At 56.0% G+C, this 25,282-nt stretch overlaps 1 protein-coding gene across 1 annotated transcript; it reads right to left on the bottom strand.

Annotated features, from left to right (window-relative positions):
• Positions 1 to 1,796: 1,796 nt before the first annotated feature.
• On the bottom strand, positions 1,797 to 16,398 carry SCN3B (sodium voltage-gated channel beta subunit 3). Its single transcript, XM_068169178.1, has 6 exons — positions 15,857 to 16,398; positions 13,079 to 13,242; positions 9,148 to 9,373; positions 6,233 to 6,371; positions 5,188 to 5,284; positions 1,797 to 3,136 (listed from the first exon to the last, which is right to left on the bottom strand). Exons 1-5 carry the CDS (start codon positions 15,909 to 15,911, stop codon positions 5,221 to 5,223), a joined length of 648 nt encoding a protein of 215 aa, XP_068025279.1. The 5' UTR covers positions 15,912 to 16,398; the 3' UTR covers positions 1,797 to 3,136; positions 5,188 to 5,220.
• Between the last annotated feature and the right edge of the window lie 8,884 nt (positions 16,399 to 25,282).

The following is a 25,282-nucleotide window of genomic DNA, read 5'->3' as shown; positions in this document are numbered from 1 at the left end:
TTTGGCAGGTTGGGGTCTCACAGCCTGACTCCTCTGCAGCTGCAGCAGCAGTGTTTGGCAGGTTGGGGTTTCACAGCCTGACTCCTCTGCAGCAGCTGCAGCAGTGTTTGGCAGGTTGGGGTTTCACAGCCTGACTCCTCTGCAGCTGCAGCAGTGTTTGGCAGGTTGGGGTTTCACAGCCTGACTCCTCTGCAGCTGCAGCAGCAGTGTTTGGCAGGTTGGGGTTTCACAGCCTGACTCCTCTGCAGCTGCAGCAGCAGTGTTTGGCAGGTTGGGGTTTCACAGCCTGACTCCTGTGCAGCTGCAGCAGTGTTTGGCAGGTTGGGGTTTCACAGCCTGACTCCTCTGCAGCTGCAGCAGTGTTTGGCAGGTTGGGGTTTCACAGCCTGACTCCTCTGCAGCTGCAGCAGTGTTTGGCAGGTTGGGGTTTCACAGCCTGACTCCTCTGCAGCTGCAGCAGTGTTTGGCAGGTTGGGGTCTCACAGCCTGACTCCTCTGCAGCTGCAGCAGTGTTTGGCAGGTTGGGGTTTCACAGCCTGACTCCTCTGCAGCTGCAGCAGCAGTGTTTGGCAGGTTGGGGTTTCACAGCCTGACTCCTCTGCAGCTGCAGCAGCAGTGTTTGGCAGGTTGGGGTTTCACAGCCTGACTCCTCTGCAGCTGCAGCAGCAGTGTTTGGCAGCTTGGGGTTTCACAGCCTGACTCCTCTGCAGCAGCAGTGTTTGGCAGGTTGGGGTTTCACAGCCTGACTCCTCTGCAGCTGCAGCAGTGTTTGGCAGGTTGGGGTTTCACAGCCTGACTCCTCTGCAGCAGCAGCAGTGTTTGGCAGGTTGGGGTTTCACAGCCTGACTCCTCTGCAGCAGCAGCAGTGTTTGGCAGGTTGGGGTTTCACAGCCTGACTCTTCTGCAGCTGCAGCAGCAGTGTTTGGCAGGTTGGGGTTTCACAGCCTGACTCCTCTGCAGCTGCAGCAGCAGTGTTTGGCAGGTTGGGGTTTCACAGCCTGACTCCTCTGCAGCTGCAGCAGCAGTGTTTGGCAGGTTGGGGTTTCACAGCCTGACTCCTGTGCAGCTGCAGCAGTGTTTGGCAGGTTGGGGTTTCACAGCCTGACTCCTCTGCAGCTGCAGCAGCAGTGTTTGGCAGGTTGGGGTTTCACAGCCTGACTCCTCTGCAGCTGCAGCAGCAGTGTTTGGCAGGTTGGGGTTTCACAGCCTGACTCCTCTGCAGCTGCAGCAGCAGTGTTTGGCAGCTTGGGGTTTCACAGCCTGACTCCTCTGCAGCAGCAGTGTTTGGCAGGTTGGGGTTTCACAGCCTGACTCCTCTGCAGCTGCAGCAGTGTTTGGCAGGTTGGGGTTTCACAGCCTGACTCCTCTGCAGCTGCAGCAGCAGTGTTTGGCAGGTTGGGGTTTCACAGCCTGACTCCTCTGCAGCTGCAGCAGCAGTGTTTGGCAGGTTGGGGTTTCACAGCCTGACTCCTCTGCAGCTGCAGCAGCAGTGTTTGGCAGGTTGGGGTTTCACAGCCTGACTCCTCTGCAGCTGCAGCAGTGTTTGGCAGGTTGGGGTTTCACAGCCTGACTCCTCTGCAGCTGCAGCAGTGTTTGGCAGGTTGGGGTTTCACAGCCTGACTCCTCTGCAGCTGCAGCAGCAGTGTTTGGCAGGTTGGGGTTTCACAGCCTGACTCCTCTGCAGCAGCAGTGTTTGGCAGGTTGGGGTTTCACAGCCTGACTCCTCTGCAGCTGCAGCAGTGTTTGGCAGGTTGGGGTTTCACAGCCTGACTCCTCTGCAGCTGCAGCAGCAGTGTTTGGCAGGTTGGGGTTTCACAGCCTGACTCCTCTGCAGCTGCAGCAGTGTTTGGCAGGTTGGGGTTTCACAGCCTGACTCCTCTGCAGCTGCAGCAGCAGTGTTTGGCAGGTTGGGGTTTCACAGCCTGACTCCTCTGCAGCAGCAGCAGCAGCTCTCTTAGGATGGATGCTGAGTGTTCAAACCGGTGACTAATTAGCACAAGGATGACAATTAAGGAGGCAGACAACCCCCAAGCGATCTGTGCCTGCTCCTCTAGGTGGTGCCAGACCACAGTGCGACAAAGCTGGCAGCAGAGTGACAACGTCTCCTGCAGCTCCTCAGAGCTGTCTCTCCTCTTCCATTTCCTTCCCTTGCCCTGTCCTCCCCAGGCCTGGGGAAGTGCATTCCCTGCCCTGCTGCAGAGGGTGGCCCCACAGCTTGTTCCTAGCACTGTGTCTCTGTGCACTTGAGGAGCAAAGCTGCTGCACAAGGCCAATGGAAGGAACTTGGAGACTTGTTCAACAAAAGTGGGGTGGGGGGGCAGAGGGGATTCACATCCTTGCATCAGCCATGGTGCCCCTCCAAGGAGGAGGTGCTTCAGGATCCACATTCTCAGCTCCCTCCTTCAGAAGCAGGTGTGAGCATGGCACTGGGACTCACCCTGCCACACATGGGGGGCAATGCTAGTGCCTGACAGCCCTCATGCTCTGCCTTGTGTGCATGAGCAGCCCAAAGGCCAAGAAACAGCTAACAAACTCAAGCCTTCCTGTTTCAACACTGCTTGGGGTTGTAACTCCTGGTGGAACATCACCTGAAGATGAAGGTTTTGCAGGCCAGGCTGGATGTGGCTGTGAGCAACCTGCTGTGGTGTGAGGTGTCCCTGCCCATGGCAGGGGGTTGGGGCTGGCTGAGCCTTGAGCTCCCTTCCGACCCTGCCAGCTCTGTGATTCCATGACTTCATTCCCAGCCCTGCAGGTCAGAGTTAACATGGGATCCATCCCCCTTGGCTCTGCAATGGAGAAGTGGCACATTGAGCAAACAGAGGTGGTGTGAGAGCAGCTAAGGACTGACACTTTGACATTTACCAAGCGATTAACCGTGAGGGGGGACGGGAGGGAGCCGTGGGGAGGAGCCGTGCTGCCCACACCCCTCTGCCCTTTGCCCAGCATGCTTCGAAAGAAGAGTCCTTCAGCACCAGGGCTGGCAGCTCACAACGGAGTCATCAGGCCAAAGTCAAGGCTGTACAGAGTCCAAGGCAAGTGGAAGAGAGTTTACACTTCCCTGCATCTCCTCCCGACGGTGCAGAGCTCCCCCTCAAACCTGGCTGGGCATGGTGAGGTCCTTCTGTCTTCAGAGCCCCTGCAAGGGAGAGAATTCCTCTTGGAGCATGAGGCATCCAACCTTAAAGGCTCACAGCTCACAGGATGTTAGGGGTTGGATGAGACCTCAGATCACAGGATCACAGTCTCACCAAGGTTGGAAGGGACCTCAAAGATCATCGAGTCCAAGCTAGCACCACAGACCTCAGGACTAGACCATGGCACCAAGTGCCACATCCAATCCCCTCTGGAACACCTCCAGGCACAGGGACTCCACCACCTCCCTGGGCAGCACATCCCAATGGCCAATTCCTCTTGCTGGGAAGAACTTTCTCCTCATCTCCAGCCTAAACCTCCCCTGGCACAGCTTGAGACTGTGTCCTCTTGTTCTGCTGCTGGGTGCCTGGGAGAAGAGACCAACCCCCACCTGGCTCCAACCACCTTTCAGGTGGTTGGATCATCCAGTCCAACCCCCCTGCCAGAGCAGGAGCATAGAATCCAGCACAGGGCACACAGGAACACATCCAGGTGGGGCTTGTGGTGGGTTGAAACTACCACAGGGATTGAAAGTCTCCAAAGAAGGAGACTCCACAACCTCTCTGGGCAGCCTGCCCCAGGGCTCTGGGACCCTCACAGGGCAGAAGTTCCTCCTCATGTTGTGGTGGAGCCTCCTGTGCTGCAGTTTCCATCCATTGCCCCTTGGCCTGTCACAAGGTGCAGCTGAGCAGAGCCTGTCCCTGTCCCCTCCCTCCTGACCCCCAGCCCTCAGCTACTGATAGACATTTACTAAATCCCCTCTCAGTCTTCTCCAGAGTAAAAAGCCTGCCATGAGGACTGTGGTATCATTAGCATGGTGGTGACAGGATGAGAAGAAGGCTTCAAAACAGCTGGAGTCTGAGCCTGTGCACACCAAGTCCTGCCCAGCAGAGGCTTGCTTTGGAGACAGAGCCCTTCCATTCCTCTTGAGCACAGCTCCCCATCTGCAGGGTCAGTGACTACTCTGTAGGGCATCTGGTGGTAGGACAAAGGGCAGTGGTTTGAGACTAGGGCAGGGTAGCTTTGGACTGGACATTAGGAGGAAGTTCTTTGCTGTGAAGGTGGTGAGGCACTGGAAAAGATTGTCCAGAGGAGCTGTGGACACCTCATTCCTGCAGGTGTTCCAGGCCAGGCTGGATGAGACCCTGAGCAACCTGGGCTGGTGGGAGGTGTCCCTGCCCATGGCAGGGGGGTTGGAACTGGATGGTCTTGAAGGTGCCTTCCAACCCAACCCATTCTGTGCCAGTGCCCTTCCATTCCTCCTGAGCACAGCTCCCCCTCTGCAGGGGACAGTGGGGACAGTGCCTCTTCCTACCTCCATGGGAAAGGAGGAGTAATCACACCATGGCTGAAAGTGCCCAGGTGTGTTGGCTAGGGGCCCAAAGAGCTATCAGTACCCTCAGCACCCAAAGACACCTATGTAGCTTCTAAGAATAGAGGGGGAGAGGAGGGGAGGGGAGAGGAGGGGAGAGGAGGGGAGAGGAGAGGAGGGGAGAGGAGGGGAGAGGAGAGGAGGGGAGAGGAGGGGAGGGGAGGGGAGGGGAGAGGAGGGGAGAGGAGGGGAGAGGAGACTCGAGGAGAGGAGACTCGAGGAGAGGAGACTCGAGGAGAGGAGAGGAGAGGAGACTCGAGGAGAGGAGAGGAGACTCGAGGAGAGGAGACTCGAGGAGAGGAGACTCGAGGAGAGGAGAGGAGACTCGAGGAGAGGAGACTCGAGGAGAGGAGACTCGAGGAGAGGAGAGGAGAGGAGAGGAGAGGAGAGGAGAGGAGAGGAGAATTAACCAGGTTGGAAAAGACCTCAGAGCTCATCGAGTCCAACCTCTCACCCAGCCCCATCCAATCAACTCAACCATGGCACCAAGTGCCTCATCCAGGCTCTTCCTAAACACCTCCAGGGATGGGGACTCCACCACCTCCCTGGGCAGCCCATTTGGAGGGGCACAGCCAGCCTCCAGGAGTCTCCCATCTGCCTTTTCTCCAGCCCTCCCCCAGCCCTCTGCAGCGAGGCTGCAGGCTGGCTGCAGGCAGCAGCTTGGCTCTTTGCTCGGTGCCTACCTTGGTGCCGCTGGCTCCGCCGGCTGCCCTCTGCTATTCCTCCACTGGCACGGCACAGTTCTCCTTGTTCTCTGATGGGATTGCCAGGTAGTCTGTCCTGTAGTGGGAGGGAAGGAGGAAAGCATAAGCTCAGGTGCTACACTGCCCTAAAACCCCAGTTTGTGTCTGATCACCCTCACAGAGACACTGAGTGCCTGTAAGGATGCCTGGGAGACACTGGCACAGCTTGCCATGGGGGCTTCTTAGGATCACAGCTCTCAGGGTGTCAGGGGTTGGAAGTGACCTCTAGAGATCATCCAGTCCAACCCCCTGCCAGAGCAAGAGCATAGAATCCAGCCCAGGCCACACAGAACACATCCAGACAGGGCTGGAAAGGCTCCAGAGATGGAGACTCCACAACCTCTCTGGGCAGCCTGCTCCAGGGCTCTGTGGATGTGGAGGTCTCCTCCCTGGGGGTGTTCCAGGCCAGGCTGGATGAGGCCTTGAGCAACCTGGGCTGGTGAGAGGTGTCTCTGCCCATGGCAGGGGGGGTTGGAACTGGATGACCTTTAAGGTCCCTTCCAACCCATCCCATCCCATGGCCCTGTGGGTCACTAAGGTGACAAATGTCAGCTGCAGAAGGTGCTGCCAGTGGGACACTCCCCTGGGCACAGTCAGGTACAGACCCTGAGCCTTCCCTGCTGCAGAAGCCTACCCAAACAGCCTTCCACCAGGAACAAAGAGCATCCTTGCCCAGGATCAGTATAAATGGATCAGTACAAAAGCCAGAAGTGTGTCAGCTGCATCTGTGAGTCAGAGCTCTGCCAAGAGGCCTTCCTGGAGAGCACCTCTGCACGGTTCAAACCAGGCCACTTCGCAGCGCCACAGCCACCCTCCCTGCCTGGTGCATTGTGCCAGTGTCTCTTTTGGTGCTCCTGAACGCTGCAGGGAGTTCAGAGCTAGAGCAGCAGCAGCAAAGCTCAATCTTCTTGCACTTTGATCTGGACTGAGACACCTTGGGGAGCCCTCAGAGAGCAGCTCCTGCCTGGAGAGATTTCACACTCACGCGTTCTCCTGGGCAGCCTCCTCTGCCTTGGAGACCTTCCTGTAGCAGTAAACCATTTCTATCAGCAGCCACAAGGTGAGGAAGACCAGCAGAATATACATCATAATTTCAGAGATGACTGAGGTGAAGTCTTCTCCAGCTGTTGAAGAGAACAAAACCATCTCTGCTCAGGACCACAGCAGCTCCACTGACGCTTTCCACCCCCCACAGCCTCCTCCCTAACCCATCTCACCCATCTTGCCAGAGAGACCTGGCTGCCACTGCACTGTGAGGGGGCAAAAGAGTGAACCTGCCAACAGGACACCACACTGGCACAGGCTGCCCAGGGAGGCTGTGGCTGCCCCCTCCCTGGAGGTGTTCAAGGCCAGGCTGGATGAGGCCTTGAGCAAGCTGTGCTGGTGGGAGGTGTCCCTGCCCATGGAAGGGGGCTGGAGCTGGATGATCTTGAAGGTCCCTTCCAACCCAACCCATGCTGTGATTATTGCCTTTATTAGACTGTTTTACAAGGGCTCCTAGTGCCAGGGTGAGGAACAATGGCTTTGAGCTGGGAGAGAGGAGACTGAGACTGGAGGTGAGGAAGAAATTGTTGAGAGTGAGGCTGGGGAGACTCTGGCACAGGCTGCCCAGGGAGGCTGTGGCTGTTCCCTGCCTGGAGGTGTTCAATCCCCTAACATTCTGTGACTCAGCCACAGACTCTGATCCTTCCATCTTACCCTAAAATTTCTGCCCATGGCAGGGGGTTGGAGCTGGATGAGCTTTGAGGTCCCTCCCACCCCATCCCATGACTCGATGAGCAAAGCCCTCTCTGAGATCCCCAGGTCTCTCTCTGCTGCTGCTCCTTGAGCTGTTCCTGGTGCCTCAGCTTGGTTGAGGAAGGCGCAGAGCTTGCTGCCTGCTTGCTGCAGGGCTGGGCTGAGCTCAGGGGGTGGAAGGGGATTAAGTTCTCTGACAGCCCTGGGGTGGCTGCTGGGGGGATTTGCAGGCAGGGGCAGATGTGCTGCTTGCACACCGGGCTGGATGTGCTCTTCCAACCCTGACTGTGCCATGATACACCAGCAGCCATCCCACTGCATGTTCCCAGCAGAACCAAACGTGCACAGGCTGGCATGTGCCTGGCATCCTCTGCCACCCACATGCTGGCACAGATGGCTCACCATGAGCCCATCTCACCCTCACACTCTGTGCTCCTGGTGCATCTCCCTCGCTGGTGTAGCTTGTCTGTCACTGTGCTGTTTGAAAGAGATCAGAGCCCAGAGCTGCTTGTGGGGAGCAGGAGGCACAGTAGAACAGGAAGAGGGCTAAAAGCTCTTGTCCTGATCTGGGGAGTGGAGTCCATTGCACACTGGTGCCTAACGAGCCAGGACTTCAGCACTGGACTGAGCAAAACCAAGAGGAACAGAAAGACTCAGGAGCAGTGCTGAAAGGAGGAGGGACTGGGAGAGGGTGGCAGCAAGAGGCTGGCATCAAAATGGAGCCTAAGCTGTTCCAAGAGGGAGGGGGTGGAAGGAAGGGAGAAGAGCTGCGGGTACCGAGGCAAAGGAAGGCTGTGCTGTAGCACAGGCAGGGGAGAAGGGAGGGCTCTGGATGGGGAAAGTGGAAGCCTCTGCCTGCTTCCTGTGCCTGCCCAGCTGTTGCCAGCTGTTGTCCCAGCCTGTCAAGCTCACTACACCTTCCACATCCACACACAGACCACTCAGCCTACAAAAGAGCCTGCAGGCAGCAAACAAACTCACAGAACCCCAGCATGCCAGGCTGGAAGGGACCCCAGGGACCATCTGCTGCAACCTTTCTAGGGGACAGTGGAGTGGAAATGAGCTGGCCCAGCACCCTGGCAAGCTGAGCCTTAGAGCTGTCCAGTGCAGGGGAATCCACTGCCCCCTGGGGAGATGATTCCAATGTCTGACTGTTCTCATGGGGAGAAATTAGCTTCTGGAGTCCAGTGGGAATCTCCCCAGCTGTAACTTGTCCCCATCACCTCTTGTCTTTTCCATAAGACTCCTTGGCAAATGGAATGGAATGGAATGGAATGGAATGGAATGGAATGGAATGGAATGGAATAGGATAGGATAGGATAGGATAGGATAGGATAGAATAGAATAGAATAGAATAGAATAGAATAGAATAGAATAGAATAGAATAGAATAGAATTAACCATGTTGGAAAAGACCTCAGAGCTCATCCAGTCCAACCTCTCACCCAGCACCATCTGAGCAACTCAACCATGGCACCAAGTGCCTCATCACTTCCAACCTTGGTGACACTGTGATACTGTGATCCAGTCCACTCTTGAACACCTCCAGGGATGGGGACTCCACCACCTCCCTGGGCAGCACATCCCAATGGCCAATCTCTCTTGCTGGGAAGGACTTTCTCCTCACCTCCAGCCTAAACCTCCCCTGGCACAGCTTCAGACTGTGTCCTCTTGTTCTGCTCCTGCTTGCCTGGGAGAAGAGCCCAACCCCCACCTGGCTACAACCTCCCTTCAGGGAGTTGCAGAGAGCAAGAAGGTCTCCCCTGAGCCTCCTCTTCTCCAGGCTAAGCAACCCCAGCTCCCTCAGCCTCTCCTCACAGGGCTGTGCTCCAGACCCCTCCCCAGCCTCCTTGCCCTTCTCTGCACACCTTCAAGTCTCTCAATCTCCTTCTTAAATTGAGGAGCTCAGACCTGGACACCTCAGCCTCCTCTTCTAAAAGGTGACCCAAGCCAGCTCCCTCAGCAGGTCTTTCCTCCCGCCCCCTGTGCTGTGTTCGCGGCTGCCAAAGCCAGGCACAGCCAGCAGGCAGCTCGGGGTCCCCTCTCCGGCAGCGCACGGAGAGCCTCCACCCCTGCCAGCCCCCTCCTGCCCCGGCCAGCCCCCTCCTGCCCCAGCCAGCCCCCTCCTGCCCCAGCCAGCCCCCTCCTGCCCCAGCCTCCATACCCTCCTCCACCACGGTGAGGTGGATCACCCTGGAGCTGGTGAAGAGGGGCCTGTGGATCTCGAACTCGAACTCGCGGGTGATGTTGCAGGTGTAGGTGCCCGAGTCGTTGAGGGTGACGTTCAGCACCGTGATGGACACATCCTGCATGTCCTTGCTCCCGTTCCACTGCAGCCGCCCGCTGAAGCGGCTGGGCAGCTCCTGGTTGGCGTTCTTGTGCTTGTAGATCTGGGAAGGGGGAAGAGACAGGGGGAGGGTTAGGCTTCTGATCGATGGCTGACTCCTAGCACGGCGGGGAGAGCATGAGGCATCCAACCTTAAACCTTCAGGCGTTGGAAGTGACCTCTGAAAATGATTGAGTCTAACCCCCCCTTGCCAGAGCACCATCCTCCTACTGAAGAACTTCCTCAGCTCCACTCTAACCCTGCTCTGCCTCAGCTTCAAACCATTCCCCCTTGGCCTGGCTCCAGACACCCTCAGGAGAAGTCTCTCTGCAGCCTTCCTGCAGGATCCCTTCAGGTACTGGAAGGCAGCTCCAAGGTCCCCCTGCAGTCTTCTCTCCAGGCTCAACACCCCCAGCTCCCTCAGCCTGGCCTCACAGCAGAGCTGCTCCAGCCCTTGGATCATCTTTGTGGCCTCCTCTGGCTTCTCTCCAACACTTCTGTGTCCTTCTTATGATGGGGACAGCAGAACTGGAGGCAGTATTCATGGGAGAGGTCTCAGCAGAGCAGAGTCTCATGAGATCCCTTGTATTTCCTGCACTCACAGGAGCACAGGATCACAGCTCACAGGATGTCAGAAGTTGGAAGGGACCCAAAGAGATCATCCAGTACAAGCCCCTGCCAGAGCAGGAGCATGGAATCCAGCCCAGGTCACACAGAACACATCCAGACAGGGCTGGGAAGGCTCCAGAGAAGGAGACTCCACAACCTCTCTGGGCAGCCTGCTCCAGGCCTCTGGGAGCCTTCCAGGGCAGAAGTTCCTCCTCCTGCTGAGCTGCAACCTCCTGGGCTGCACTTTCCATCCCTTGCTCCTTGGCCTAGGCCAGGGTGCAGCTGAGCAGAGCCTGTCCCTGTCCCCTCCCTCCTGACCCCCAGCCCTCAGCTCTTGAGAGACATTGCTCAGATCCCTCTCAGCTTTCTCCTCTGCAGCCTGAACAGCCCCAGGGCTCTCAGCCTCTCCTCCCCAGGCAGTGCTGCAGTCCCTTCAGCATCCTGGTAGCCCTTTCCTGGACTCTCTGCAGCAGATCCCTGTCCCTCCTGAACTGGGACATCATCCTCTAGCTCCACACAGTGTTCAGGGCTACAGCTGCCTCAGTAACAGCAGCTATTAATGTTCTGTCACCCTTTGCCTCTAAATCTCAGGCTGCTCTTTTAAAGGCAGAAAAGAAATGAATGATCTCCAGCCCAGAGGGAGAAAAAATGAGGCAGAGAGAAGCAGAAACACACCTGGAGAATGGAATGGAATGGAATGGAATGGAATGGAATGGAATGGAATGGAATGGAATGGAATGGGATGGAATAGAATGGAATGGAATGGAATGGAATGGAATGGAAAGGAATAATAGAATGGAATGGAATGGAATGGAATGGAATGGGATGGAATAGAATGGAATGGAATAATAGAATGGAATGGAATAATGGAATGGAATGGAATGGAATGGAATGGAATGGAATGGAATGGAATGGGATGGGATGGGATGGGATGGGATGGGATGGGATGGGATGGAATAATAGAATGGAATAGAATAGAATGGAATGGAATGGAATGGAATGGAATGGAATGGGATGGGATGGAATAGAATGGAATGGAATAATAGAATGGAATGGAATAATGGAATGGAATGGAATGGAATGGAATGGAATGGAATGGAATGGAAAGGAATAATAGAATGGAATGGAATGGAATGGAATGGGATGGAATAGAATGGAATGGAATAATAGAATGGAATGGAATAATAGAATGGAATGGAATAATGGAATGGAATGGAATGGAATGGAAAGGAATAATTGGAATGGAATGGAATGGGATGGAATGGAATGGAATGGAATGGAATGGGATGGAATGGGATGGGATGGGATGGGATGGGATGGGATGGGATGGGATGGGATGGAATAATAGAATGGAATAGAATAGAATGGAATGGAATGGAATGGAATGGGATGGGATGGAATAGAATGGAATGGAATAATAGAATGGAATGGAATAATGGAATGGAATGGAATGGAATGGAATGGAATGGAATGGAATGGAATGGAATGGAAAGGAATAATAGAATGGAATGGAATGGAATGGAATGGGATGGAATAGAATGGAATGGAATAACAAAATAGAATGGAATAATAGAATGGAATGGAATGGAATGGAAAGGAATAATAGAATGGAATGGAATAACAAAATAGAATGGAATAATAGAATGGAATGGAATGGAATGGAATGGAATGGAATAGAATAGAATGGAATGGAATAGAATAGAATAAACCAGGTTGGAAAAGACCTCAGAGATCATAGAGTCCAACCTCTCACCCAACACTATGATGCAGGAGATCAGCAGTGGAACTAAAGATTTGGACCCTGTGGTCTTTGTGTCTTGCCTGTTGGTCACTGCCCCCTAAGGTCACCTTGAGAAGGAGGAACAGAATCCATAGAGCCATTTTCTGGCAAGCCCAGGGATGTTCAAGTTGAATGGAAGAGTTGCAGGAGAGATGTGGCAGCATGGAGATGGTAGAACAGAGCTTGGGTGGCTCTCACAGCAGGCTCCTGGCTGACCACAGCATGAAACTGCCTGCCCCAGCTCCCTGTTCCTGAGCAGTGGTTGGGTTGTCTCTGGCAAGCATCTCACCCAGGTCACCGAAAGGGAATCCCCACCTCATTCCTTAGCTTGGTCCCTTTGCTTCTCAGGCAGAAGGAGAGTATTTGTCATTTTGCTTGGCCCTGCTTGGCTGTGGTGAAATGCAAGCACTGACCTCATGCTTTGTTCTCAGACAGCCTTCCAGCCTCCAGCTGAGGCTCCATTATACCATTCCTGCTTGGATTCCACCTGCCCCTCACCTGTATGACCCCTGCTTTGATTCACTCTGGAAACAAATGCTCCCTTTTCCTGACAGGGATCCAAAACCACAGAGATCCTCCCACAGTCAGGGTACCACTGCTTTCTCTGAGGCAAAAAAGAAGTCAGCCCTCTCCTGCAGATTTATTGGAGGCCAACTGAACCTCCAAAGAACAGCTTGGGGACTCAGAATGGTCCTGAAAAGGGAGATGTGGCCACAGGTCCCTGTTATCACTCCACACTTGTTGCCCTTCTAGGTTTCCTTACGTGTTAGACTTGATGTACTCAGGGGATGGGGCTGGAAAGGGACACTCAGGTCATGAACACCAGGAAATCCACAGCAGACTCTCATTTTCCCTGCTATGAGCTCTTGCTGAGCCCAGATGTGGGTTCCAGCAGGCAAGGAAAACTTCACTTCCTGCTCAGAATTGGTGCTGTGGAACCTGCAGGTGTAGATGCTGCAGAAGATCTGCATCTTGGAGCTGGCCCCCAAGCTCAGCTCAGCTCCAAGGCATATCTATAGGCTTTGAGCAAGGCTTTACAGAAGATCTGCAGTATGTAGCTGACTCCCAAGCTCAGCTCAGCTCCAAGGCATATCTATAGGCTTTGAGCAAGGCTTTACAGAAGATCTGCAGCTTGGAGCTGACCCCCAAGCTCAGCTCAGCTCCCTGCTATGACAGCAGCCTGCTGGGCACATCTATAGGCGGTGGCAGAAAGCTTTTGTTCATATTTGGGTCCCTTCCACAGTCTGCCCTGGGGATCCTGCTGCAGGACCTACTTACACTCTCAGAAATAACCTTTTGGCTTCTCCCACAGGAGTTCACCAGGCTGTGCTTCACAGCAAGGCCTGTGGAAACAAGAGCTCAGCTACCACACATACATACAAGTTCATCTTTGCCACCATCCGGCTTGTAGTACCACTCCACCATCGTGGTGGCTGTGACCTCTTCCCTCTTCATGCAGGAGATGCAGAGCAGCTTCATGTCCTTCCCTTGGACAGCCTCTGTCTCTGAAGGGACTTCAACACATACTGCAGAACAAAAGCCAGCTAGGGGAAAGGAGCAGCAGAGAAGAAGCATAAGACAGAATTAGAGAGCCAGCAGTTACACACATCTCAGCATCCAGGACCACATCACCTGCCCCCTTCCTCCATACAAACCATTGGATCCATCCCTAGCACCCTCTGACAACTCCATCTCCAATGTCAGCTTTCACCAAGCTCCTCTCTCTGAGCTCTGAATGATTCACAATAATCAGCAGAGGGTGATCACTCCATGCAGATTCACCTCTCCAGCCTCTGCTTTGCCACAGCAGGAGCAGGGAGGTCATCCTGCCCTGTGCTCAGCACTGCTGAGGCCACCCCTTGAGCCCTGTGTCCTGTTCTGGGCTCCTCAGCTCAAGAAGGACATTGAGAGACTTGAGGGTGTCCAGAGAAGGGCAAGGAGGCTGGGGAGGGGTCTGGAGCACAGCCCTGCGAGGAGAGGCTGAGGGAGCTGGGGTTGCTTAGCCTGGAGAGGAGGAGGCTCAGGGGAGACCTTCTTGCTCTCTGCAACTCCCTGCAGGGAGGTTGTAGCCAGGTGGGGGTTGGTCTCTTCTCCCAGGCACCCAACAGCAGAACAAGAGGACACAGTCTCAAGCTGTGCCAGGGGAGGTTCAGCCTGGTTGTTAGGAAGAAATTCTTCCCATGAAGAGAGATTGGCCATTGGGATGTGCTGCCCAGGGAGGTGGTGGAGTCCCCATCCCTGGAGGTGTTTAGGAAGAGCCTGGATGAGGCACTTGGTGCCATGGTTGAGTTGATCAGATGGTGCTGGGAGAGAGGTTGGACTTGATGATCCCAAAGGTCTTTTCCAACCTGCTTAATTCTCTATTCTGTTGCTTTGATTTCCCCCCCTCCCCCACCTTAATTAATGGCACTTTAGAGGCACTGTTCATCCTCTCCCCACTCCATGCTGAGCAGTTGTAGGAGCAGTTACAATCTGGCGTGAGAGAAAGCCCAGAGTCAGCGTGGAGGAGCAGCTCACTCTGCTAAGTTAAAAGGTCTGGGAGTTCTGCTGGTGTTTTACTGGAGCTTTACTCCATCAGTGTGTTCAAAGCCAGCTGGGAGGACTCAGCACCCTTCCTGTTCCCAGGTTTCATAAGCAGTATTGGGAAGCTGGGGGCTTGGACCGGAGGAAATCTGGCAGCAGGAGGAGTTATTGATTTTGCATGCATTGCTGTTCAAAATGCTTCCAACCAGGTCTGTGCTAACACTGGCAACTCTGAAATGCTGCTCTCCACCACGACAGAAACCACTGCCCACGGAGCTCCACACTTGGTAAGGACAGGGATGCTTCAGCACGACAGCTCTGACTAAATCCCTGCTGACAGTTGTCCCCTGGGCTAAACAATGCTGGGTTCTGCCTGTCCAAATCTGACTCCAAAGCCTGGAGTGGAGCTCACTGGAGATGCTGACTCTGCTGGCTGCTCCCTCCCCCCCAGCCTCTGAGATACCATTAACCCACTCTCTCGAGCCCTGGATCATCATGGAACCACAGAATACTTTCAGCTGGAAAAGCCTCCCAAGATCTTTGAGGCCAACCTTCAACACAACCAGCACTGTGGCCACTAAACCATGTCCCAGAGTGCCATGGCCACAGGTTTCCTGAACACCTCCAGGCATGGGGACTCCCTGGGCAGCCTGTTCCAGCTCCTGACCACTCTTGCAGCAAAGAAATTCCTCCTCATCTCCAACCTCAAACCCTCCTGGCACAATCTCAGGCCACTTCTTCTGGTCCTATCACTGGATACTAGTGAGAGGAGACTGACCCCCACTTCATTCCAACCTCCCCTCAGGGAGCTGTAGAGAGCAATGAGGTCTCCCCTCAGCCTCCTCCTCTCCACACTGAACACCCCTAGTTCCCTCAGCCACTCCTCATAAGATTTGCATGCCAAGACCTATCCTGGAAAGAGCCAGGACCCAATACTTCCATGGTACCAAGGCAGCACCTTGGAGCTGGGTCGGGTCCCAATCTGTGGGCAGCAGCAGCTTTCCAGGAGAGGGAAGAGGGATGGAGCTTTACTCCAGTTTAAATGAGATAGGTAGAGGCAGATGTGCACCCACACAGGGAGCTACGTGCACAGCAAACGCAGCTGCAGCAGCAGCAGCAACACCAACCAGCCTCCTCTTGGTGATGGAGGAAAAGCTGTGCTGCTGGTCGAATGATTTCCCCCAGGTTATCCAGGCTGCCGGGAAAACCAGCTCCAAGGTGCACTGCTCCGGGGCTTGCACGTCCTGCCCCCCAGGGCAACCCCACGGTAAATTACATTGCAAATTTCAAGCCGGCAGCAAACAGGAAACAGAGAGGAACTTGCATGCGTATGACAGCACACGCCTGCCGCCCCGACTCTACTTGGAGCTGATCTGCCTTCCCTGCTCCCTATGAACTCCATCACGCTCCCACCAACTCCTCACCAGCCCCGCTCCCTGCTCCTGCTGGAAACAAAGCAGCCCCTCGGAAGGCTCGGCTGCTCCTCACGGCAGCCTTAAAGGAGCCTGGCTAGGGAAAGCAGCGCTTTGTGGGGAAGCATCCTGAAGCGGGTCCCCAAAGAAGCATCCCGCAAGAGGCAAGCGGCTGCCTTGGTGGAGACCCTGGCTGAAGACAGGAGGGAACGGAAACACTCACCCCAGAGCACCAAGGCGGCCGAAGAGGCACCGAGCAGCATTGGCAGTGCAGCCATTGTTCCGGGCGCGGATCTCAGCCTGGGCAGGAGCTCCTTCGGCTTCTCCTCCGGCTGCTGCCTCTGGACCCAGCGCAACAGGGTGCCCGGGGGCTGCCGGCCGCGCTGCCGGCAGGGCTCCGGGAGCGGCGGGCGGGCGGCGGGCAGCGCTGCGAGGGTGCCGGGCCAGGGCAGGGCAGGGCAGGGCTGGGCGGCAGCACCAGGGACAGGGCCGCGGACAGCTCCGCGCCCCGCTCCGCGCAGGGAGGAGCCGGCGGCAGCAGCAGGTGGCTGAGGGCAGTGCCGCGGCTCAGCCCGGGGCCGGGAGGCGGCGGCAGGCAGCGGCCGCTCCTCTTTGTTCCGCGGCCCGGCCGGGGGCAGCGCGCATCCTGCGCGGGGGCGCAGCTCCCTGCCGTGCGCGGCCGCCGACGTCTGCGCGGAGCCCAGCCTAGCCCGGGCGGGGGGCACGGCCGGCGGCAGGCATGCGCGGCCACCTCCCTCCCTGCCTTCCTGCCTCCCTCCTTCCCTCCCCTGGCCCCGGCGGCCGCCGAGAAGGTGCCCGGGGCTCGGGGTCCCCGACCCGTGCCCGCCGCTCGGCGAGGTGCTCTGGGGAGCCGCCGGGCATCCGCCCCTCCCGGGCAGCACGGAGCCGGCAGCCGGGCTGGAGGAGGCGGGGAGGGGATGCGGGCATCGCTCCTCCGAAATAGGGGCGGGGGGAGAGCAGGGAGAGCTGTGCCTGCAGGGTCACCGAAAGGCCTCTCTTGTAATGAGTTTAATGCCGCCGCTTGCCCTGCTCTGAAGGTCACAGTTGGCGGTACTGGGAAATCCTCTGTCCTCGTGTTCCAGCCTGATTCCCAGGAGTTTAATGCCAGCAGCAGGCTGGGCTTCCTCCTCTTGGACTGGGGCCACCGTGCCCACAAGGGCTTCTCCAACTTTGAAGGTCACAGTGGACAGAGAGGGGAAAAAAGATGCAGCACTTGGTCCATGTGCTGCCTCTTTTGAAAGCATTTGCTCAGTAACCAGCACAAATCCACCCAGTGAAACCTGCCTGAGCCCACCAGGGAACAGCACCTGAGCCAGAGCACATGCAGGGAGACCCCATCCCCAGAGAAGAGAACGTCAGAGAAGAGCAGCTTCCAGCCCTTCAGCACCCAACTCTCAGCTGGGCACAGCACTGCCGGTGGTGAGGACTGCCCTGTGGCCTCCCCAGCACTGCCTGGCATGGGGGGCACCCAAAGGTAGTCTGATCCCTACAGTGCCTAAGCGAAGCAGGACAGAACAGAGACACCCAGCACTTTTCCTAGACATCATCTAATCCTGTCTGCATCAGCAAGCTGCACTCAGCATCTGCCAGCAGCCACTCGCAGCACAGCTGCCTGCGCCTCGCCCTGTGTAGCTCCGATTCGTTCCTAGCTAAGGACATCCTCCCTGCTCCTTCTTCTGCTTTATTCTTCTGACCAGACAGCTGACTCTGCCCTGCTCCAGTCTGGATGCGACCCCTGAGCCCTTTGCAGAAGCAGGGCCTGACCAAAGCACAGCAGCCCCTGCACGCTGGCTGCCAGGCTGTGCTCACTGCCCCCTCTGCTCCCAAGCCTCTCTGGGTGGCTGTGTCTCCTGCCAGCACACTGCTGGAGGAAAACAGCACTTCCACGAGCCAGGGGGGGTTATGCAGACCAACAGCTTGTGAGTCAGTGGCCTGCACATGCCACAAACACACTTCCAGTTCCCCCGACTTAGAAGCCATCCCTCACAGAGCCATAGAATGGGTTGGGTTGGAAGGGACCTTAAAGATCATTCAGTTCCAACCCCCTGTCATGGGCAGGGACACCTCCCACCAGCACAGCTTGCTCAAAGCCTCATCCAGCCTGGCCTTCAACACCTCCAGGGAGGGGACACCCACACCTGGCTGGGCAACCTGTGCCAGTCTCTCCCCACCTCACTGCAAAGAATTTCCTCCTCATCTCCAGCCTCAATCTCCTCTCCCAGCTCAAAGCCATTGCCTTTCATCCTGGCACTATAAGCCATCGTCAAAAGTCCCTCCCCAGCTTTCTTGTAGCCCACTCTAGGTTCTGGATCTCTTGGAGAGCCATCTCAAAATCTGACTTTTCTCCCCAGGCAGAGGAAATGGCAGCCATGGTAGCCAGGGGTGATGGAAGGCTGTGGCCTCCTACGCCAAGCCTTTTGCTTTCCTCCCATTGCCCCTTGCTAGACTCAACCAAGGGAAGGGACAGGCTAAGCCACAGGGCTCGCTCCCAGCTCTTCTGGAACAATCCAGGCTGTGCTGCTGGTGAGTTTTTTATAGACACAGGAGCCAGTGGACAATGTCCCTGGCTCTCTCATTTGACAACCACCTGTTTCATGAAGGAGAGTGGAAATCACATCTCTGCTCAGGAAGCCAGATTGCTCTGCCAGAACGCACAGAGCGTGGATCAGCAGAGCTGTACTCTTTGTGCTGCTCTAATTACATCTATTACAGAGGATCCTGCCAGGGAGGCAAGAGAGGGGCTGACAGGATTAAGCAGTAGCTCTACAACTGTTTTGCTTGGCAGCCACTGACCAACCCTTCCACCTCTTCTACTTCTGCTTTAGCACAGCCCTGCTGCCAGGTGCCTTGGTGCTCCCCCAGGTCCATTTAGGGGTTGAGGGAGGTGATTCTCCTCATCTACTCTGCTCTGGTGAGAACCCACCTGGACTACTGTGTCCAGTTCTGGAGCCTCTGTTCCAGGGAGGCTCTGAAGGTGCTGGAAGGTGTCCAGAGAAGGGCCACGAGGAGGAGCAGAGGGCTGGAGCTGCTCTGCTCTGCAGACAGCCTGAAAGAGTTGGGGTTGTGCAGGCTGCAGAGGAGAAGGCTCCCAGGAGACCTTCTGGTGGCCTTCCAGGATCTGCAGGGGGCTGCAAGCAAGCTGGGGAGGGACTTGTGAGGGTGTCAGGGAGGGATAGGAGTGGGGGGGATGGAGCAGAAGTAGAAGTGGGGAGATTGAGATTGGCTGTGAGGAAGAAGTTGTTGCCCAGGAGGGTGGTGAGAGCCTGGCCCAGGCTGCCCAGGGAGGTGGTGGAAGCCTCCTGCCTGGAGGTGTTTGCAGCCAGGCTGGAGGTGGCTGTGAGCAAGCTGCTGTGGTGTGAGGTGTCCCTGCCCATGGCAGGGGGTTGGGACTGGCTGAGCCTTGAGCTCCCTTCCAACCCTGAGAGTTCTGTGATTCTGTGATTAGGGGACTGGAACATCTGTTTAGAGGAAAGGCTGAGAAGAAGAGCAGCCTGAGTGGGATCTGATCACTGCTGATCAATACTCCAAGGGTGGGAGTCAGGAGGATGGGGCCAGGCTGTGTTCAGTGGTGCCCAGTGACAATCAAGGGGCGGTGGGCACAGGCTGAACATCAGAAGTTCCATCTAAAGATAAGGAGAAACAGATTGAAGGGTGGCAGAGCCCTGGAGCAGGCTGCCCAGGGAGGTGATGGAGTCTCCATCTCTGGGGACATCCCAAACTCACCTGGATGTGTTCCTGTGTGACCTGCTGTAGGTGGCCCTGCCTTGACAGGGGGATTGGACTGCCTGCTCTCCAGAGGTCCCTTGCCAACCCCTGCCATGCTATGAAGCCTTTTTCTCCTCTAACCCCAGGCACACCAGACCTCTCCTGCCAACCCATTTCACACACAGTGACAAACAAACAACCTAAAAGAGTAAGGAGGTGTCCCTCAGAGTCACTCACATGCAGAGCTGTGAGGTGCTCCTCATGCCACATGGCTGTTCTGGCTGCTATTGGAAGAAGCAAAGCTGGGCCCAGGGGTGAGGAAAATCTCTGCTGAGACTGGGCTGGGGTTGGGGTGGATAGAAACACAAAAAGCCACAGGTTGGGGATGCAAATGGAGGTCACAGCCTCTCCCCCCACCTCTGGAGAGGTTTGTTCTTCACCTAGAGCATGCCTTCAACTGCAGACAAAACCAAAGGGTGTTTGAAATGAGTGCTTGAAGTGAGTCCAGTTCCTCAAACTGCCAGAATTTGGGTTGGGTTTCTGCTTTCTAAGAACTTCTCTGCACTCATTTGGGGCTGCTGTGTGTTTTTCAGGATGGGAGGATAGGATGCTTGATCCTTGCTGCGATGCAGGCCTGGCTGGCAACCACTCCAGCCTCTCCACCTGCCTGTTGGGAGCAGGCAGCAAGCACTGCCCAGCCCTCCTCCAGAAAACTTGCAAACAAATGGGAGGCCAGGTTGGGACCTGCCTCAGATTTCAGCCCTGGTGTGCTGGAGAAGAGGTGAGCAGCATCACTTCAAATCCCATCCCACACAGAGCTGCACAGCTTCTCCTGCCTGAACAGGAGCCAGCAGCGTGCCCAGGGGGCCAAGAGGGCCAAGGGCATCCTGGCCTGCAGCAGGCAGAGTGTGGCCAGCAGGAGCAGGGAAGTCATTCTGCCCTGTGCTCAGCACTGCTGAGGCCACCCCTGGAGTCCTGTGTCCCGTTCTGGGCTCCTCAGGTTAGGAAGGAGATTGAGAGACTTGAAGGTGTGCAGAGAAGGGCAAGGAGGCTGGGGAGGGGTCTGGAGCACAGCCCTGTGAGGAGAGGCTGAGGGAGCTGGGGTTGCTTAGCCTGGAGAAGAGGAGGCTCAGGGGAGACCTTCTTGCTCTCTGCAACTCCCTGAAGGGAGGTTGAAGCCAGGTGGGGGTTGGGCTCTTCTCCCAGGCAGGCAGCAGCAGAACAAGAGGACACAGTCTCAAGCTGTGCCAGGGGAGGTTCAGGCTGGAGGTGAGGAGAAAGTTCTTCCCAGCAAGAGGAATTGTCCATGGGAATGTGCTGCCCAGGGAGGTGGTGGAGTCCCTGTGCCTGGAGGTGTTCAGGAGGGGATTGGATGTGGCACTTGGAGCCATGGTTTAGTTGTCAGGAGGGGTTGGGTGACAGCTTGGACTTGATGATCCCTGAGGTCTTTTCCAACCTTAGTGATTCTATGATGATTCTATGCTGATTCTGTGACTCAGCCCTGATGCCTCCAGTGGACAGGAGGGAGGAGAGGGAAGCCCTCAGGCTGCAGGAGGCTCAGCACCAGGAAGCCCTCAGCCGTTTCAAGCGCTCGCAGGGGAGATGGTGAACGTTGAGGGAGAGGAATCTCGAACGCTGTGAGAAGCAACCCAACTTATCATGTGGGGGTTGCTATGGCAACCCACCCAGTGAATGCTTCACAGGGAAAGGATGGGAGGAAAAAAAAGAATGAAAAAAATGAAAGGGGGGTGAAAAAAGAAAGCAAAAAAGGCTTCTGCACAGGCACAGGGAGATGAGCAGCTAAAAATAAGTCCAGCACCCTGCCCCCACCAATCCCTCACTCCTAATGTACCCCAGCCAGCCTAGGGGAGTGGGAACACCCAACCTGTGTGCCTGGCCTGCCTGTGGCAGCTTCCTCTGCAATCACAGCAGCTCACTCTGCTGCAGAGGCCTCGCTGGCTGTGGAGCTGAGCCCCAGCAAAGCTGCTTCCTCCCACAGCCCCTCCTGCCTGCCAGGAGCCAGCACGCACCCACCCCTGCCATCAACATCCAGCCCAACCTCAAGGCCTCCTCCAGAGCTGTGCAAACCACCACCCAGCAGCACTGGAGTCTTCTGTGGAGTCTTCTGTGGAGTCCTTTGCTGCCCAGCTGCTGGAAGAAAGAGCATGGAATGGCAGGGAGCAGCCTTCACACTTGCTGACTGCTGCTGCCCCCACAGAGCAGCCCTCAGCCAGAATGAAGGCAGCCCTCAGCCAGAATGAAGGCAGCCCCCAGCCAGAATGAAGGCAGCCCCCAGCCAGAGTGAAGGCAGCCCCCAGCCAGAATGAAGGCAGCCCCCAGCCAGAGTGAAGGCAGCCCCCAGCCAGAGTGAAGGCAGCCCCCAGCCAGAGTGAAGGCAGCCTCCAGCCAGAATGAAGGCAGTCTCCAGCCAGAATGAAGGCAGCCCCCAGCCAGAGTGAAGGCAGCCCCCAGCCAGAATGAAGGCAGCCCCCAGCCAGAGTGAAGGCAGCCCCCAGCCAGAAGGAAGGCAGCCCCCAGCCAGAATGAAGGCAGCCCCCAGCCAGAATGAAGGCAGTCTCCAGCCAGAAGGAAGGCAGCCCCCAGCCAGAATGAAGGCAGCCCCCAGCCAGAGTGAAGGCAGCCCCCAGCCAGAATGAAGGCAGCCCCCAGCCAGAGTGAAGGCAGCCCCCAGCCAGAATGAAGGCAGCCCCCAGGCAGAATGAAGGCAGTAAGGGCTTGCAGAAAATCAGGCAGGGAAATGTGGAGCAGTTTTAGAAGTGTTGAATGTAATAGCTGCAGGCACCCTGCCCACGCACTGTGAGAGCCATTCCACAGGAGTCTGTACCAAGGGAAGGCTTCTCTCAGTTCTTTTGCAGCTGCCTGCAGGGTTCTGAGAGCTCATTCACTCTTCTTCACATTCAAGTTTCAACATGCATTCTCTGTGTGGCCAGCAGGAGCAGGGAAGTCCTTGTGCCCTGTGCTCAGCACTGCTGAGGCCACCCCTGGAGTCCTGTGTCCAGTTCTGGGCTCCTGAGGTCAAGAAGGAGATTGAGAGACTTGAAGGTGTGCAGAGAAGGGCAAGGAGGCTGGGGAGGGGTCTGGAGCACAGCCCTGTGAGGAGAGGCTGAGGGAGCTGGGGTTGCTTAGCCTGGAGAAGAGGAGGCTCAGGGGAGACCTTCTTGCTCTCTGCAACTCCCTGAAGGGAGGTTGGAGCCAGGTGGGGGTTGGGCTCTTCTCCCAGGCAAGCAGCAGCAGAACAAGAGGACACAGTCTCAATCTGCACCAGAGGAGGTTTAGACTCGAGGTGAGGAGAAAGTTGTTCCCAGAGAGAGTCGTTCATCATTGGGATGTGCTGCCCAGGGAGGTGGTGGAGTCCCCATCCCTGGAGGTGTTCCAGAGGGGATTGGATGTGGCACTTGGTGACATGGCTTAGTCATGAGCTCTGTGTTGATGGGTTGGACTCGATGATCCTCGAGGTCTCTTCCAACCTTGGCTATACTGTGATACTGTGAAAACCTTTGTGTGCTGGGACTGAAGTGCCTTTTCTTTCCCCTCCTTTATTAATCAGTCTGGGCTCTAATGAGGTGGCACTTTCACAGCTATGCTTTTAGGCCTCTCCCCAGCTCATTCCCTTCAGCCCTGGATGAGACTCCATTAGCCTGTCGGAAGGCCACATGCCCTCATTCACGTTTGCTCACTTAATTTCTCAGCCCTTGCTGTTAGTAAAACACACACACACACACAAGTGCATCAATTATTTCAGCACCACACAATGACTGCATTTTCATAGAGAGAAGCTTCTTCAGCAAGTCTGACCTCAGCTGGAGTGAAGGGCTGGCTGCTGCTCTTCCTTAACCAGGAAGCCAGGCTGAATCTCCTCCCAGCTGTCACTAAACACCTCTGGGTTGCTTTCCAAGTCCCCCAGAAGGCAGCTCTGGGCTGCTTCTCAAGGGTGCTTTGTTCTCTACTCTGCCCTGGTGAGACCTCATCTTGAGTGCTGTGTTGAGTTCTGGGCTCCCCAGTTCAGGAGGGACAGGGATCTGCTAGAGAGGCTCCAGCAGAGGGCTTTGAGGATGATTAAGGGACTGCAGCACTGCCTGGGGAGGAGAGGCTGAGAGCCCTGGGGCTGTTCAGTCTGGAGAGGAGAAGGCTGAGAGGGCATTTAATAAATGTCTATCAATATCTGAGGGCTGAGGGTCAGGAGGGAGGGGACAGGGACAGGCTCTGCTCAGCTGCACCCTAGGATAGGACAAGGAGCAATGGAGGAAAACTCCAGCACAGGAGGTTCCACTTCAACACAAGGAGGAACTTCTTTACTGTGAGGGTCCCAGAGCCCTGGAGCAGGCTGCCCAGAGAGGTTGTGGAGTCTCCTTCCCTGGAGCTTTTCAAGGCCCATCTGGATGTGCTCCTGTGTGACCTGAGCTAGATTGTATGGTCCTGCTCTGGCAGGGGATTGGACTGGATGATCTCTTTGGGTCCCTTCCAAGCTCTGACATCCTGTGAGCTGTGATCCTGTGCTTCTGTGAGTGCAGGAAATACAAGGGATCTCATGAGACTCTGCTCTGCTGAGACCCCCACCCTGAATACTGCCTCCAGTTCTGCTGTCCCCATCATAAGAAGTACACAGAGCTGTTGGAGAAAGTCCAGAGGAGGCCACAAAGATTATCCAAGGGCTGGAGCAGCTCTGCTGGGAGCACAGGCTGAGGGAGCTGGGACTGTGCAGCCTGGAGAGGAGAAGACTCCAGGGGGACCTCAGAGCTGCCTGCCAGGACCTGAAGGGATCCTGCAGGAAGGCTGCAGAGGAACTTTTCATGAGGGTGTCTGGAGACAGGAGAAAGAGGAATGGTTTGAAGCTGAGGCAGAGCAGGGTTAGACTGAGGAAGAAGTTCTTCAGTAGGAGGGTGGTGAGGCTCTGGCACATGTTGCCCAGGAAGGCTATGGCTGCCTCCTGCCTGAAGGTGTTCCAGGCCAGTCTGGATGAGGCCTTGAGCAACCTGGGCTGGTGGGAGGTGACCCTGCCCATGGCAGGGGGTTGGAGCTGGATGATCTTCACAGCCTCTTCCAACCCAAGCCATTCCATGACTCTTCTCAGGGGTTCTCTAAGGTGCCATCCAAGCTAATCCATTCTGCTGGAGATGTTTGGTTGGATATACTCATCATGGAATCGTAGAATTGTTTGGATGCAAAAGCCCTCTGCGATCATCAAGTCCAAATATCAGCCTAAGAACAAAGACCACCATGGCCATTACGCCATGTCCTGAAGTGCCATTATCTGCCATAATGGAGTCTTCCACTGTGAAAGAGATTCTTTGTATGCATTCTTTGGGTAGAATAGAATAGAATAGAACAGAATAGAACAGGTTGGAAGAGACCTTCAAGATCATCAAGTCCAACCAATCACCCAACACCACCCAACCAACTAAACCATGCAACCAAGCACTCTGCCAAGTCTCCTCCTGAACACCTCCAGTGATGGTGACTCCACCACCTCCCCAGGCAGCCCATTCCAATGGGCAATCACTCTCTCTGTGTAAAACTTCCTCCTGACCTCCAGCCTGAACCTCCCCTGGCACAGCCTGAGACTGTGTCCTCTTGTTCTGGTGCTGGCTGCCTGGGAGAAGAGCCCAACCCCCACCTGGCTACAACCTCCCTTCAGGGAGTTGTAGACAGCATTAAGGTCTCCCCTGAGCCTCCTCTTCTCCAGGCTAAGCAACCCCAGCTCCCTCAGCCTCTCCTCACAGGGCTGTGTTCCAAGCCCCTCACCAACTCTGTTGCCCTTCTCTGGACACCTTCCAGCAGCTCAACCTCCTTCCTAAACTGAGGAGCCCAGAACTGGACACAGGACTCAAGGTGTGGCCTAACCAGTGCAGTGTACAGGGGCAGAATGACCTCCCTGCTCCTGCTGGCCACACTCTGCCTGATG

The sequence above is a fragment of the Melanerpes formicivorus genome, unplaced genomic scaffold (assembly GCF_026170545.1).
Source record: "Melanerpes formicivorus ecotype bairdi unplaced genomic scaffold, bMelFor1.0.p_v2 SCAF_167, whole genome shotgun sequence".
Taxonomy (NCBI): Eukaryota; Metazoa; Chordata; class Aves; order Piciformes; family Picidae; genus Melanerpes; species Melanerpes formicivorus.
This window is presented reverse-complemented; position numbering and strand designations above follow the sequence as displayed.

Coding starts and splice junctions, on each gene's coding strand:
- SCN3B (XM_068169178.1), bottom strand. CDS start 15,911: ATGGCTGCACTGCCAATGCTGCTCGGTGCCTCTTCGGCCGCCTTGGTG. Junction 13,243..15,856: donor GGCCGCCTTGGTGCTCTGGG/GTGAGTGTTTCC, acceptor CCTTTCCCCTAG/CTGGCTTTTGTTCTGCAGTA. Junction 5,285..6,232: donor GAGGCTGCCCAGGAGAACGC/GTGAGTGTGAAA, acceptor CTCCCACTACAG/GACAGACTACCTGGCAATCC.